Consider the following 18,225-nt stretch of genomic DNA (forward strand, 5'->3'; position numbering starts at 1 on the left):
TGTGCCCAGCTTGTGTTTGGGGTCCATCCAGTAGCAGCAGCCGGCCCCTCAGCACTACCACATTAGTCTACTCTTAACTTTTGGGGGGTTGTCTTATCAGAAAAAGCACTGGCTGGACAGTCATTTATGAAGTGTTGTTTTTTGTGTGCTGCTGAGTGTCTAGCACACATCACAGGAGCCATGACTCTCTGAACACTGCCTCTCTACTCAGAGAGTCAATTACTGAAAAGAAGAGCCTATGTCCAATTTAGAAGTTCCACAGTATGGAGGCCACCGGACTCCAATGAAAAAATTCACGTATTTAAAATGTTGGCGTACCCTCTGTTTGCCAGGGGGGGGCTGCCACCCAAATTCCAGATACTGATCTTAAATTTCAAGCGGAATACAACACATGTGTACAATGATGGAGCCGGGATCATGCCACAAGGTAGCATGATCCTGATATCCAGTAATCCTTTGCAGGAAGTGCCTGACATTCCATCCAAACTAATCACACTGAGCAAAGTGGGAGCATTAGTAAAACATCTCTAGAACAATTGCCTAAATAAAAGATATATATAATATTCTTTTTCATTTATGAAATATGAAAACGGAATATGTTATCCATTCCTTTACCATTTTGCAGAGAATAGATAAAAATGCACAAATATGTTCACGTATGTTTAATTGAGACATTAATAAAATAAACCAACGCCAAGGGGAGGAGGGAGCTAAAGCCCTACCTTAACATTGTGTCATACATTAACCTGCGGTTTCTTTCATGTGGAGTACACAACTGTTGAAGTCCGGACTCTTGGCAGTCTGAGTCACATCGCACCTTTACCTTTCTTTTTGGGTTGGTCACTTTAGCCTGTATTGAGCAATGAACAATAGTGTCAGGAGTGACATTGTACGGAGTGACATTGTTTGGTCTGTGCCTGTGATGTCAGTAAATGCTCATTGCTCGTTTAAGAGGAATGTTCCTGTTTTATGTGGTTTGTGTTTATGTCTGGAGAGGACCAGGCCTGGACTTCTCTGCTGCTTATGGAGCAGGACAAACACTGATTTGCATATGGCTGGTCTCTATCTAGAGTGGCTTGGTGTGTGAAAACTGATCTGCAGCCCGAGCTGTTGCCGATGGCTAAGATTAATTGAGGCATTCCTTCCATTACATGGTTGTTTGTTGTTAGGCTTGTCTTAGCACCTTAAGTTCCACAGACCTCACTTTTTTGTCATGTTTCTCGTACAGACTTCTGAATTTAGGAGCAGGAGGTGTCTGGAGCTGTGTTGTTGACACCAGAGAGGTTTCCACAGGTGACCTAGCAGCAAAAAAACAGAATGTGTTCTCGATTGTTGGCAGTAAAAAAGGAACCTTAACTGAGCCATCAACCTATGTACTGGTGCCTTTCAACTCAACAGGTGAGTTTGATTCCCAAGAGAATGCAAGAAATGTCAGGTATGGTGTTTTTATTGCTATTGATAGCACTTCACACACAGGCTTCATTGCCATATAGATCGTGTTTATTGCGAAAGAAGAAGATAAACAGCGCGCAAAGGGCACCAGGATCGTGAATCCTGGTTATGAAAGGGTATTTTACAGCAGTGTGTGTGTCCATGGCATAGCTGCATATTACCCCCCCCCCCCATTTTGTTACAAGCTTTACATATTGAGTCAAAAGCAGATACCGCATGGCCGACATACGATGATGACAAACAGGCTCATAGCTGCCCCACTACAGATAGCGGGAAAGACAGGCTTCAGGGCGGTAGACAGTCTGATGTAAAGCTCTGATTGAGAGCAGAAATGGGTCATAAGCCAATGAATGATAAAATACACCACAACTGTGTGGGATAGGCAGATTCCACATGTAAAACGAAGGGAGAAGAATCCATTCGCAAAAACAGACTATCTGACCTAGATAATGCAGATAAGCACACACCCAACTCCTCTATACCCTCATCAGAGCAGGGACCCCATGTCTGCTGAGCAGCAACCTGTCATTTCTGTCTCAGCCACTTAGGGCAATGGTACAGCACCCTTTATCTCTATCCTGATAGTAAGAATACTTAGATTTTTTGATCAAGAGGGACTTACTGATTTGATCTATGGGTGGGACAACCTGTGACAGGAAATCCAGAAGGAAGTTACCATAATCCCTCTACATGGTAAATAGCATGTGGCAGGGGAAGCAGGCCGCAAGACAGGCATGGTCAGAGGATGTCGCTCTGTTGGTGGGGAAAGCAGATGGCAAGGCGAGCTCAGATGGTGGTGGAAGGTGGACAAGGGAAGTTACGGCGTACATGGCAGTGCAAGCACATTGGTGGTGGGACTCAGGACTTGGCCCATGGGTGGATGGCCTGAAACTTGGAACTGCTGCTGACTGACAACAGGCAACACTGTCTTGCTCAGCGCCTTTGCTGCAGCAGGAATAACTCCTAGTGCAGTAAATGGCGGCTGAAGTTGGTTGTCTTCCTTTTTTGTAGCATTTAAGTTCACCACTTGATGAAACTCGTAAAGTTTAACCAAAATGGCCGAAGTTGTATGTTAGTAAACATTAGCAAATTCTCCAATTTGACAGTTATGATAAATACATACAATTCCGATATATAGATCAAGAGGATATCATTGCAAGATACTTTACAAAGCATGCTTATACCCAAAATGTTAGTTCATGAAGTTTCATGTGACGTTTACTATCCTTACCACTTGTTTATCTGCCCCTCATAAGGCATGATTTAGATATTGTTGGACAGGTTACTCCGCCACAACCGTGATGGATATCCTCCTGTCCACCGAAATATAAATTCCAATATATCCCATGCAAATTATATTTCGGTGTTGAGACGGAGTAACACATCTGCTAAGATCTAAATCTGGCCAATAGTCTCATTTGTCCAAATTTTTTTCTTGGCTGGAAACCACTTCTAATGCTCACAGATGAAATCACAACATTTGGTTACTTGAACTTTGAAGTACCATCATTTATATCCACGACCTGGTAGAACAATGAGAGATGTTTGATTTTCTCTCATTTCAGGGTTTGGACCAGTATTCCAGACAAAAGATGCTGACATTTTCAAGACTAAAGTTGCAAATTTAAAACCAGAGGCTGGTGGCCAAGATCCAGGCATGTGTTTATCAGCACTTGGGGTGAGATACAGCATTGCTACAGGGCATTACAGAGAGCCGGGGGCTTTCTATGCCAATGTGTAATGAGGAGGCAGACTCTATAACCATGTGATGTATATACATTTGCTGAGGCTTGTGCAAAATTGTGTGTCGTCGTTTTTACAAATGTTTTTGTTTCACTGTGCAAACTGCAGTGTTAAAAAAATGCAAATTAACCCAGTAAGACTGCCCTTTGCAGTAGAAATATATTCAAGTCACCCATTATTCTCCCCAACATTTTCAGTCCATTAGCAGTACTGAGTAACACGCCTTCCAGTCTATACATTGAGTAAGTTGGACAATCAGGCCATATTGGTTCATATAAATATGCCCACTAAGCAACATTAAGCAGTATAATCTACTCCACCAACAATCAAGACTTACAATATAATAATTGATTCAAGCATCAAGCAACAAAATTGCCTTCAACATAGAAAAACCCAGAGAGCCAAAAAGCGATCGAAAGAGCTGTTTACATCTTCGGAGCAACGCAGAGCATCAGCTTAAACCTTATTGGTTTCATTTTAACAGAATTGCAACAGTCACAGCCAGAATCATGTCCAAACAGGCCAATCTAATGAAAATCTCACCACACCTTTGAAAACAATTCCAAAATCACCCCTTCGACAAATGCCAATAGGTGTGGCTATGGTACTGACCTCCAGTGAGGTTAAACTTCCTCCCCTTCAGGTTGGTCACTTAGGAGGAGCTGGTAGTTGCAAATTTCGCTAGATGTTTCTTGTTTGCAGTCTCTACAATTTATGCATCGCTACAAGGTTTTTAAAAGCAATCATGTATTTGATTGACATATGAGTCTTCCTGTTATCAAAAACGTTGTTACCTAAACAAAACCTCAAGTATGATCTTTGCGTAGTTTGCATCATTTCCTGCTTTCTGCTCACCTACGCCCAATCGTATGTTTTCTTTTACAGGCGTTAGTTAGTTGGTTTTAAAACTGGATGTTTTATTCCTGTAAATACTGTGCGAGTGTGCTGCTTCAGTACTTCACAAGCAATTTGTATCTAACTTTTTTTTAAAACAACTTTATTGGCCTTTTTTTGTTCTTATTTACACAGTGTCAGGTGTATTACAATCAATTTCTTTACGTCATATAGTACTTTAGCAAACATTGATGTTATAAGTTCATTCACGTCTCGTCTTTGTACCTAGATAATGTATTGTCTTGTGTATAGTGTTTCTGTTATTCCAGATCCTTCACATTATACTCGGTTTGCTTATTTACTGTGTGAGTATTACTCTAGCCAACATTAACCCTCAACTCCTCCCTCCCCCTCCCCTCTGGTGGATGTCTATTTCCCAACTTTGGGGCCCATTACGTCAATTAGGATGCGCCCACCACCCTGGAGGTCGCACCCTGCATATTATGCATTGTGGTAGGTGGTGCTGTCAGCAGCACCTGCCCCAATGCACAAAATGCATGTTGTGCATTGACATGTACAACGTGACAAGCACCACGTGGTGCCTGCCACCTTGTGTATGCCAATAAAGGGGGGTACCATAGGTACCCCCCAACTGCACCCACAACACCCTGGGGGTCCGCAATCAGCACCCAATGCCAAAGACCGCCTGCCTTTCCATGATGGCGTTGAGGCCTATTTTTGCATCCATCATATTATGGATGATGGTGCCTGCAAGGCAGCGCCACCATATTATCTGCCTTTTCCGCCCAGCCGGCAATCCGACCAGCGGAAAATCGTCAGACAGTCTTTACCGTCTGCTGCAGTCCCCCTCGCCATACTAATATGGCGGGGGTGTCACAAGGACATGTGGCAGGCGGATCGCCACTGCCGGCCCGGCGGTGGCGATCCACCCAATATCATAATAGGCCCCTAAGTGTCTTCTCTGTGTCTGATCCAGTCTAAAAGGGAGTAAACAATAGTTTAGTGTATTTTTCCTATCTCTACTTGTCTAGTAAATTTGTTCTGGAATTGTCCTTGGGTCTCCGATTATTGCCATCCAGTCCCTAATGTCATACTCTGTTTTAATTTGTATTTAACTTATAAGATTATTCTCTTACTTACTGGACTCTGCCTTAAGGTTATACTGTAGACAATTCCGATCTGCTTGGCGTACCTATTTTGTTAGTCATATTGCTTCAGCTTCCAGTTAACACAAGGAAAGCTTTCCAGTAGTTAGCTCTCTTACAAATCAATGTCACTGTAAAAGTTCCTTGGTTGTCCTTCACACCTTGTCTTTTGTTTTTCCATAGTAAAGTAGTCAACATCAGATATGCTTTTCTCTCTCAAGATCTTGTCTCCCCTCAATCTGTTCTTAAATGGTAAACATACTGCAGCCTTCCGAATCGTCTTGTGGACCCTGTCAGAGCGCTTAGAGACCTCTGGGTTATAGTGCGCTATACAAATCAAATAAATAAATAAATAAATCTAATTCTACTCTTCCTGCTTCAGACCAGACTTTTCTCTATTTCTCTTCTCTCTCACTTGAAACAACCCCACTGCAACCTGCTTTTGTCAGATCTGGTTCATCTTGTAATTACAGATCTGCAAAGCACGACTTATCACCCCTAAGGGTATCCAGGAGCTGGGGGCCGTCGTGGAGATTAACTGAGCTATTGCCCTGAGTCACATGATGCTGAGCTGAGCTACCGCCGGTGCCAGGGATCGAACCGTGAGCCCAGTGTTTCGGAGTCAACCACTCTAGCTGCTACGCCACACCTCTCCCTCTATGTCCTGCCATCACTCGCCGTCTGTTACCAAACTGAACTGGCCCTGCACTTCAAGAGCTGTGTAATCAGGCTCTCTCTAGCTTTACAGTCAGGGGCGTAACACACGGCTGCAACAGCTCCTGAGGTGCAGGGGTCCTCCAACTCTTCAAGAGGGCCTCTAACCCTTCAAGGGGCCCCCCTCTTCATATAAATGGCAATGAATATCTCTAAGATACGGAAGAGCTTTGGGCAACTAATCGCATTCAGCAGGGGGTCCCTGTCACTTTGTGTTATGCCACTGTTTACAGTACCTTGTGCATGAAAACAAACTTTTATTGTTTGTTGTTACCCTGCTAAAAAAAACTTGGTTGATCATGGTGCTCTTAGTAATATGCGCCCTAATTCTTCATATCCTTTTCCTATCATCATTTTAGAAATTGTCAACATTTTTGACCCTCATCAGTGTGGTCTTTATTGTCATCATCATGACTTTGAATGATAAGGATTTTCTCATGATAAAAAGATTTTCATGTACTATGTTTTACAATATGGTGATAAGGGAAAGGTGTATTTAAGGTCTTTACATTTCTTTCAGCTGTCACTTGAGTCAACACCACAGTTTTCATCAATCTATGTGTTCACTGCTGCGTCAGCTAAAGACATTGATAGGAAGAATTATGTGACTGACCTCATAGAAAGGAAGAAGACCTCGGTAAGTAACTCACAGAGGGTGGGCAATCGAAGCCTAAACTCATTAACTTTCTAGGTGAGAGTAAAAAATGAAGCTATGAGTGTGTGTCTGTAAAGAGTAAATAGGTGGAGTAATTCATGTGGCTTCACTGTCTGAGTCTTAGCAAATGCATATGATACTGAAGTGAGCATTGGCTAAAGACAAAATGAAACATAATGGTGTTAGTGCAAAGGAAGAGAGTCTTTCATTAATTTCTATCTATGCAAGGGAATAAAATAGAATCCGACAGTGAGTTATCATCATTTGGTGGGAATGCAATTGATTGTACTATGGAATATGGAGAAGGGACTATCAAAGTCACATAATATTGCAACCAAGTTATCCAGTGCCAAAAGATTGCGAAGGTATGTGCACAGAGGAAGGTATACATTTACTATTCTTAACTCCACATCTAAGCACCTTAAAGATTTTTATATTGCCAACGTATGTATATGGGGACTTATCTATAGAAAATAGATCCATACATTCCCTGTCTACATTTTGGTACCTCCTCGATATCCCAAAACCACACAAGGCAGTTCTATTTGAGATGTTGATGAAAGAATGCCCCAGCATTCCTTTCTTCGGATACCGAATAGCTACGGTCTTCAAGAACACTTATTATCTCAAAGGCCACTTATTGTTCTAGTTGTAAGAATGTATGTATCAAAAGAAGAATGGACATTTCAAAAAAGTATATTTTATAAATACATTAATATGCAACATGCCCCTTGTCTCCCAGATTCAATCAATTGCATTGTTTAATAGTCAGGGACTATTAAACTTCCTGAATGTATAGGGAAATTTACAAGAGGTTTCTAGCTATAATAAATATTGGGCACATTTATATAATGGCTCCAGATTGATTGGTCTTATGGTTTATCTTCTCATAAAATCATGAGATGGTAGATGCTGCCACCTATAAGATCATAAAAAAAGTTTACCCTCCTTGAAAAAATCCTTTCCTTCACCATATTTGTTCAACGCCAAAGTCAATAATCTAGGTACTAGTGTTGTCAAACCAGTGATCAGAAACATACTAGCTCTTCCCTTGTTGAAGGACCTATCTTCAAGCTCTTACGCATATCTCCCATACTCTATTCCAGAACAAATCCTTTCAGATGGACATGGTCTCTACAATCACAGATCAATATCAGAACACTCAAAACAGCTGGTACCCAGCAATGTACACACTACCGGGAGTGAAACTCACTTCTAAATAAATCCTGTGTTTCTAACTTGACGAGGAACACAGAAAATGCTTCTAAACAAGGAGCAAGGCACGCTATGTGATTGACTTTTTTTAGACCTCTCTGCGGCTTTCCACACATATTTCTCAAAAGGTTAGCAAGAGTAGCAGGCGTGGCTGACAAAGCATTAAGGAGGTTTATCTCCTTTGTCCTAAACTGTATCTGTCAAATCAAACTACACCCTTTCGTCTGTAGAAAGGCCTGCACCAAACATGTGATACCCCAAGGATCTGCATAGATTCCTATACTACTCAGCGTCAACAAGGCTGTATTTGTTAGGGTTCTCGTGTCACATAACTTTTTTTACCAAACATGCCGATGACCAACAGATTTATTTTCAAACTGGAATGGAATCCTATAGATCATTATAATGCCACCCGCTGCCTATCTCACATTAAGATGGGCTGCAGAATCACTGTATGTTCATAAATGGAGACAACACTGAGATCCTGTTCACTCTTATTCACAGTGGTGGCTGGCAGGGAACAGGGGTGGCAGGGCAGGGGATAAACAAAAAAATAAATACAACACTTACCTTTTCCCACTGACTGTCTCACCGCCGTAGCTTCTCTTCCTGGCAGTCCCGGATCCAGGAAGTACCTAGGCTCCCCTAAGCCTGTGATTAGTCTGAGGTCTATGGTGTGGTGCTCAAATTGGGAATGGGAGCCTGTGCATGTTCCTCATCATGCTGTGTAAAAAGCCAGCCTGGTGAGGTTCTTGCAAAGTGCACATGACTGCTTGGCTGGCCCAAGACTGCTGGCCAAGCAGTTGTGCACTCATAGGGGGTCATTAGGATGGCGGGCGGACTTTGTCCGCACGCCATCTTTTCGTGAAATGGGACCGCCCGCCATTGCTGCGGTGGTACTGTTGTTGACATTAGGATGCACCCGCCACACTGGCGGGTGCATCCTGCATTCCTGGCATTGCGTGGGGGGTGCTCTCAGCACCACCCGCCGCAATGCCAGGAAGGCATGCGGTGCCTGCCATGTTGTGCATGGAACTGTAGGGGGGTACCGGAAAACAGGCAGACAGTCTTTCCATCCGCAGGTGTCCCCCCCGCCATGGTAATGTGGCGGGGAGGAATTTGTAAGTGGGCATTGGTTTAAGGCGGGTGGATCGCCACTGCCATACGGGTGGTGGCGATCCACCCACCATACTAATGACCCCCTTAGTGTGTGCCCACCACTCCTTCCCCTGTGCCGCCAGCTCACCCCACCCACCCTAACTCCGCCCAGTAGCAAGGAAAACGAAAATTATTCTAACAATATTTTTATCATTTTCTTCCTCTTTTTATCTGCTCAGAGAGGAGTGGGGTGCCGCTCCTCTGCCCCTGCTTATTCACCAGGCCTGAATCACATCACTGGGTGTGGCTCCCCAACTGTCTGTTGAATGAGCCTGAAGTTTGAGAGCATGGCTTAATAGCAGGATCACTTTCCTACTCCAAATAAATGTTATTATTAAACAGCACTTACATCTTCTAAGAATCCTGTCTGTTTTCCATCTCTCACAGAAAATCTCACTAGCCTTTTTAATTGTCATGCCCAACTTTGGTTATTTCAATGGTTTCTAAACCATACTTTCTAAGAAATTTCTACACAAACTTCAACTATTTAATTGATAGCCTGAACCAATACAATCACATCCACTGGCACTAAACCTCCTCCACTAGACTCTGATAAGAATGATACTAATTCAAAACTCTCTGCCTTGTCCACAAGGCTCAATGTGGTCTGTGCCCAAGAATGATCACAAACATGTTTACTCACTGCTTAATGTGTAAAAAATAAGTACCAGGGCGCTTCTCAGGAGGCCACTGCAGCTTCCCCCACCCATTACCACTGCCAATGACAGTACCAGCACAAGTAATAACATCACATTTCTACAAGTGTGACAGTTCAAATTATTTCAGGGACCCCAAGCTATAAGAATGGCTTGGGCGTAAGGTAATAGTTGTTATTAATGTATATAAAATGAATAAGCAACTTTTGTTTTGTTCATCTCTAAATTACACCAACAGTCCCACCATGTGTCAGCTCTCATAAGTGCCAGTGTTGACAATTAAGTGCCGGTGCCCAACACCCGAAACTACCGGCTCAAATTAAACACTGTTTTTAATCTTTCTCAACCAACAAGAAAACTAAGGTCTGGCAATCTAAACCTACTTACTCTCTAGCAATCAAAAATGACTCTGTCAAAATAGGGAAATACCAGAAAATTCACCTCTACATCCAAACCTTTTGCTAATACCCTCTATCACTGCTGAGAGGTTAAGCAGTGGGTGTAATATTCCTGACAATATTCTTGCAATTATTGCTTTGCTGTCAGCCAGTCAGATATCTAACACCCTCTAGATGCCTCATATAAGAGTAACTATATGGCTACACGTTCTATGTGCCATCGCAATCCACTTTCAAAGAAGCAAACTCCTATTATCATTCTCAACTGATTTTTTGTCTGAGATGCTTATATGGAGTGTTTCTGTTCTCATCTTCCACCTTGTGCCCCTGCTGCCACTTCCAAGATTACCTCGGTAATAAGAAGCTCATTACACACACAAATAAAGAAAAAATATAAGTCTCAAAGGGTCTAAATATAAGTGGCTTGTAAATTTCTTCCCGTGCATTAACCCCTGGTTACACATGGGACATGGGTTTAATTTTATTTAGTGCATCCGATAATTATTGGATGCATTAAACAACCCAAAATTCATTTAATTTTGGCAGTTCAAACCTGCTGAAATTTAACAGGGGAAAACATACTTTTGGCGCGTTAAACACCAAAATGTGCATGTTATTCCCCATAAATTTATATTAGGTGTTATAAATCGTACCTGATAAATATAACCTAAAGGTATTGTTATGCAACAGGGGTGATAAACAACGCCTACGCTCGTAATCAGGGCCATAGTGTGCTGTATTTGTCAAGCCATCAACAGCAAACAATAAAGCTGAGCACCGAGAAAATCCAGAATGCACATATTGGAAATTATAGTTTTAAATCATTGAAACCAATGTCCCCCATCTAGTAGCCACACATTCGTAAAAAGATTTTAGAAATTACAAACATATTGACCATGTTCATTACTGCCAATAATGTAAATGTTTCCTTGAATAGAGTTTAAAAATCCAATTCATAGGTTGAATGTGGGCCCAGCAAATAGCACAATGTCCATAAATTCTACTACTGATTGTATCACATTGTGAGAAGCTGTTGTTGCTTGAATGGGGTGTTAACTCTGTTCAAGCAACAACCACAATCCCTGCTTGGGTTAACCACAAAGTCACTACATTTACCTGTGCTTAACCACCCTGTAACTCGGCACAAAAGCAGTCAGGCTTAACATAGAGGCAATGTGTAAAGAATGCAGCACATAAACAGTCCTAAAGTGAAAACACAACACAAGAAAACTCCCATACTGATTTAGAACAATAGAGTACATTTCTATAAATTAATTGATGACAAAATGACAACAATCCAATTGTTTATCCTGCACTAGGAATTTTCAAAGTTTAAGATAAAAATGTATTCCTTAAAGATCAAAGCACCAATGGTTGACATCTAGCCACACAAGACTGGGTCAAAGTAAAAAAATATGGTCGACCACGATGGAGCAAGACTCGGATAAAAAAAGGTGGATTAGGTCCAGTCCGCTGCAAGCTGTAGCCGACTACAGTTCCACGAGGCCGGATACCTCTTGGGCAAACGACCTTGGAACGTGATTTGCTGCTATGGAGAAGAACATAGAGGGAGCTGCCGCAAACTCGGCCAACCGACGATGTATACTGGGCAGATAGATCACTGACATAATATCGACGACACAAATATCGAGATACACAAATATCGAGTCCAAAATATCGATTGACAAAATATCGACTCCCTATCTTCAAACAGGTAAGTACCAAAATATCGACTCCAAAATATCGACTTACAAAAATATAGACTGTCAAAATATCGATTTTTTTAAATGTCTTAAAATTAAGTTAAAACTAATATAGTAATAAATATATTTAATATAAACTTAGAAATAATTAATAAAAAAATGTAATTTTAATAAATAATTTATATAATTAAAAAAATTATATCACCAAAAATTACACACACATATATATATATATATATATATATATATATATATATATATATATATATATATATAAACATATTATTAAATAAACATATATAATATTTTAGAAAATGTTTAAAATTTATTGTTACAACTATAGTGAGTTCAACATTAGCAAAAGTGTTGGATAGCGTGCAGGTCAAATTTACTACTCCCACTCCAGTGGGTGCAACAGTAGGGAAAGCGCTGGATAGCGTAGAGTTTAAATTACTATTCCCACTCCAGGGATGTATGACGTTACAACACATACTTTTACAACGCCTACCATTACAACAAAACTTTTACAACGCAAAAACTTTTACAACGCATACATTTACAACGCAAGATTTTACAACGCATATACCTTTACAACACATACCATTACAACGTAAGTATTGGTAAGTATATAATAATTTTTTGAATATAAATTAATAAAAAATATTATAATATAATTTAATATAATTTAATTTTATTAAATAAATTTAATTTAAATGTAATTGTACTTTATTTTTACAAAGTACCCCTGTACCCCAAAAACCCAAAACTGACCCTGAACCCTAAAAATACCCCTTTACCCATAAACTGAAAACTGACCCTGAACCCTAAAAATACCCCTTTACCCGAAAACTGACCCTGAACCCTAAAAATACCCCTGTACCCCAAAAACTGAAAACTGACCCTGAACCCTAAAAATACCCCTTTACCCCAAAAACTGAAAACTGACCCTGAACCCTAAAAATACCCCTTTACCCCAAAAACTGAAAACTGACCCTGAACCCTAAAAATACCCCTTTACCCCAAAAACTGAAAACTGACCCTGAACCCTAAAAATACCCCTTTACCCCAAAAACTGAAAACTGACCCTGAACCCTAAAAATACCCCTTTACCCAAAAACTGAAAACTGACCCTGAACCCTAAAAATACCCCTTTACCCAAAACTGAAAACTGACCCTGAACCCTAAAAATACCCCTTTACCTAAAAACTGAAAACTGACCCTGATCCCTAAAAATACCCCTTCACCTAAAAACTGAAAACTGACCCTGAACCCTAAAAATACCCCTTTACCCAAAAACTGAAAACTGACCCTGAACCCTAAAAATACCCCTTTACCCAAAAACTGAAAACTGACCCTGAACCCTAAAAATACCCCTTTACCTAAAAACTGAAAACTGACCCTGATCCCTAAAAATACCCCTTTACCTAAAAACTGAAAACTGTCCCTGAACCCTAAAAATACCCCTTTACCCAAAAACTGAAAACCGACCCTGAACCCTAAAAATACCCCTTTACCCAAAAACTGAAAACTGACCCTGAACCCTAAAAATACCCCTTTACCTAAAAACTGAAAACTGACCCTGATCCCTAACAATACCCCTTTACCTAAAAACTGAAAACTGACCCTGAACCCTAAAAATACCCCTTTACCCAAAAACTGAAAACTGACCCTGAACCCTAAAAATACCCCTTTACCCTAAATCCCAAACATATAACCTTTTAAAAATAATTATATACTTACTAATACTTACATTGTAATAGTATGCGTTGTAACGGTATCTGCGTTTTAAAAACATGCTTTGTAAATGTATGCGTTGTAAAAGTTTTTGCAATTTAAAAGTTTTGTTGTAATGGTAGTGAATAGTAAAAGTAGCGTTGTAAACGTTGCATACCCACTCCAGTGGGTGCAACAGTAGGGAAAGTGTTGGATAGCGTAGGGGTTAAAATTACTATTCCAACTTCAGAGAGTGCAATAGTAGGGAAAGTAAATACTTCACAAATAGATATAAATAACATAAATAGTAATACCAATTACAAATAATGAAAATATTAAAAAAGTGTATAAAAATATTAAATATTTATTTATAAATACAAAATAAAATTATTTAATTATAAAAATTGCCTACTCATACTAATTAATTACCTATTAACAATAAATTAATTTACAATTAAAACACTTAATAAATTAATTTCAATTACCAATTATATTTCAATTAATTACCAATTAATAATTAATTAACAATTAATTCTAAATAAATATCAATAAATAAATTAACATATTTAATAAATTATAATTAAATGACTTCCCACCCTATTCCCCTATAAACCCACAACCCGCTACAGAAAATAAATTACTAAAATTAAAATATTTATCAATTAATCAATTATAATTAATTACCAATTATATTTTAATTAATTACCAATTAATAATTAATTAACAATTAATTCTAAATAAATATCAATAAATAAATTAACATATTTAATTAATTATAATTAAATTACTTCCCACCCTATTCCCCTATAAACCCACAACCCGCTACAGAAAATAAATTAGTAAAAATAAAATATATATCAATTAATCAATTATAATTAATTATCAATTATATTTTAATTAATTACCAATTAATAATTAATTAACAATTAATTCTAAATACTTATCAATAAATAAATTAACATATTTAATTAATTATAATTAAATTACTTCCCACCCTATTCCCTATAAACCCACAACCCGCTACAGAAAATAAATTACTAAAATTAAAATATATATCAATTAATCAATTATAATTAATTACCAATTATATTTTAATTAATTACCAATTAATAATTAATTAACAATTAATTCTAAATAAATATCAATAAATAAATTAACATTTTTAATTAATTATAATTAAATTACTTCCCACCCTATTCCCCTATAAACCCACAACCCGCTACAGAAAATAAATTACTAAAATTAAAATATTTATCAATTAATCAATTATAATTAATTACCAATTATATTTTAATTAATTACCAATTAATAATTAATTAACAATTAATTCTAAATATATATTAATAAATAAATTAACATATTTAATTAATTAGAATTAAATTACTTCCCACCCTATTCCCCTATAAACCCACAACCCGCTACAGAAAATAAATTACTAAAATTAAAATATTTATCAATTAATCAATTATAATTAATTACCAATTATATTTTAATTAATTACCAATTAATAATTAATTAACAATTAATTCTAAATATATATTAATAAATAAATTAACATATTTAATTAATTAGAATTAAATTACTTCCCACCCTATTCCCCTATAAACCCACAACCCGCTACAGAAAATAAATTACTAAAATTAAAATATATATCAATTAATCAATTATAATTAATTACCAATTATATTTTAATTAATTACCAATTAATAATTAATTAACAATTAATTCTAAATAAATATCAATAAATAAATTAACATATTTAATTAATTATAATTAAATTACTTCCCACCCTATTCCCTATAAACCCACAACCCGCTACAGAAAATAAATTACTAAAATTAAAATATATATCAATTAATCAATTATAATTAATTACCAATTATATTTTAATTAATTACCAATTAATAATTAATTAACAATTAATTCTAAATAAATATCAATAAATAAATTAACATTTTTAATTAATTATAATTAAATTACTTCCCACCCTATTCCCCTATAAACCCACAACCCGCTACAGAAAATAAATTACTAAAATTAAAATATTTATCAATTAATCAATTATAATTAATTACCAATTATATTTTAATTAATTACCAATTAATAATTAATTAACAATTAATTCTAAATATATATTAATAAATAAATTAACATATTTAATTAATTAGAATTAAATTACTTCCCACCCTATTCCCCTATAAACCCACAACCCGCTACAGAAAATAAATTACTAAAATTAAAATATTTATCAATTAATCAATTATAATTAATTACCAATTATATTTTAATTAATTACCAATTAATAATTAATTAACAATTAATTCTAAATATATATTAATAAATAAATTAACATATTTAATTAATTAGAATTAAATTACTTCCCACCCTATTCCCCTATAAACCCACAACCCGCTACAGAAAATAAATTACTAAAATTAAAATATATATCAATTAATTAATTATAATTAATTACCAATTATATTTTAATTAATTACCAATTAATAATTAATTAACAATTAATTCTAAATAAATATCAATAAATAAATTAACATATTTAATTAATTATAATTAAATTACTTCCCACCCTATTCCCCTATAAACCCACAACCCGCTACAGAAAATAAATTACTCAAATTAAAATATTTATCAATTAATCAATTATAATTAATTACCAATTATATTTTAATTAATTACCAATTAATAATTAATTAACAATTAATTCTAAATATATATTAATAAATAAATTAACATATTTAATTAATTAGAATTAAATTACTTCCCACCCTATTCCCCTATAAACCCACAACCCGCTACAGACTTATATTACACAAAAAATAAAAATTATTATTAACCACTTGGCTGCTAAGGCACCTGAGGCACTTCCATTGACTTTCCATTGAAATCAATGGAAACTCCATGACGAGTTACCCTTGTCATTAGCACTGAAGGGGTTAACTTACCTTAAATTCGATATTTTTGTTGTCTATATTATGTCTAGTCGATATTATGTCCATTCTATATTTTTGATTCGATATTATGTCCATTCTATTCGATATTAATTTTCTCTAGTCGATATTTTTGTTGACTATATTATGTCTAGTCGATATTATGTCCATTCTATATTTTTTACTCGATATTCTGTCCAGTCGAAATAAAAGACTCGATATTATGACTGTACATCCTGGGCAGATAGACAAGCAGGTTTGTCCCATTCTTCTCTCAGTTCTCAGAGAAGTTTTTATCCCAAATTGTTCCCAAGTGCTAAGTTTTGGATTGTGCCTATCTGGGCACCTTTAGCACCACCACCAAGAGTTCAGGACTGGAGGGGCACCAGTTTGAGCACCAGGACACACTTAGACTAGGCCAGGTGTGGGTTCAAGTTTGAGGGAGCCTTTTCTGTCGCCGAGATTCTGATCGGGTGGCTAGCCAACTAGTCCTTTGGAGTCACTCTTGTACTCCAGTGTTCAAGCAGTGGAATAGGGTTCAAACAGCAAGGCAGACGTCTGAAGGTTCATGGCAGGCTCCAGGCAGCAAAGTAGTCCTTCAAAATGCGGCAAAGCAGTCTTTTGGAGCACACAGCAACCTACAGCAGCAGGCAGTCATTCTAACAGTCCAGAAACTTAACTGAAGAGTGGGTTAGAGGGTTCTATTTTTATACCTGGTGCCGTCCTTGAAGTAGTACAAGGTTCTAGAAAATTCTCTTTGAAGTTCTTGAAGTTTCTTGCCTCTTCTGCCCTGGATCCAAGCTGGCTGCATGAACAATACAATGGTGACAAGTCCTTTGTGTGAAGGTAGGACACATGCTATTAAGTTGCAAGTGGGACTGTGCCCTGCTCTGCCATCCATCAATCCAGTGATGGTCCATCCAGGCACACCAATTGCCTCTATTGTGTGGCTGTCTGGGAGGAATAAACAAAGTTCAACAGCCAATTACACCCAGTCTTGTGACCCAGAAACAGGCTTAATGCACCAAACAGCTAGGGGAGGAAAAGGCAAACTTTCTAAAATAGGCATTTTCCATATTGCAACTTAAAATCTGACTTGACCATTAAAAACTATTTTAAACTACATTTTCACCAAACAAAAATGTTTACCTGTTCCCAATCAAAAGTGAGCACTTAATAAATGTAATAAGCTAACACAATGTTATCCTATGGTATGGGAGAGGTAGGCCTCACAGTAGTGAAAAATAGATTTAGGAGCTCTTCACTACCAGGATATCTAAAACTTAATAGTACATTTCCAACCTTTTAATTACAATGCACCCTGGGCTATCCTTCGGCTTACTTTAGGGGTTAATAATATGCAATAAAAGGGTAGTTTAAGGCTTGGCAAGGGTGTTATATTGCCAACTCGAATTGGCAGTTTAAACTGCATTCAGACAACAATGGCAGAGCTGTGACAGACAAGGGACTACTTCAGTGGGTGGCGCCATAGGTGCTGCAGGCCTACTAAAAGAATTTAATTTACAGGCCCTAGATATGTGGTATACCACTTTACTAGGGACTTGTAAGTAAATAAATATCCCAGTCCGGTGTAAGACAATGTTACCATGTTTCGGGGCAAGAGCAGAAGCACTTTAACATGAGTCCTAAGGCCCACAAAAATGAATTCAGCAAAAATAGGAGAGGTGAAGGCAAAATGTTTGGGGATGACCCTAAAGAGAGAGATAAGTCCAACACACATGCTATCTATTGTATCCCTCATATTGCAAAAATCGGAATTTTAGATAAATATTCGGGATGATGCACTTCCGAAATGTACTGTTTCCTGTGTGAGATGGTCATGGTTACTGATAGAAATATGATTTCTGGTTGG

The 18,225-nt window shown here is 37.4% G+C and overlaps 1 protein-coding gene across 1 annotated transcript in view; it reads left to right on the forward strand.

Moving 5' to 3' along the window:
• Window positions 1–18,225, forward strand: part of LOC144772798 (von Willebrand factor A domain-containing protein 7-like) — a 556,704-nt gene that overhangs the window by 300,278 nt on the left and 238,201 nt on the right. The window contains exons 6-8 of the mRNA XM_078657375.1: window positions 1,229–1,398; window positions 3,018–3,130; window positions 6,430–6,546. Of these exons, the coding sequence (XP_078513501.1) occupies window positions 1,229–1,398; window positions 3,018–3,130; window positions 6,430–6,546 (400 nt within the window). The remainder of the gene's footprint in view (window positions 1–1,228; window positions 1,399–3,017; window positions 3,131–6,429; window positions 6,547–18,225) is intronic.

Source organism: Lissotriton helveticus, chromosome 1_1, assembly GCF_964261635.1.
Source record: "Lissotriton helveticus chromosome 1_1, aLisHel1.1, whole genome shotgun sequence".
Classification (NCBI taxonomy): domain Eukaryota; kingdom Metazoa; phylum Chordata; class Amphibia; order Caudata; family Salamandridae; genus Lissotriton; species Lissotriton helveticus.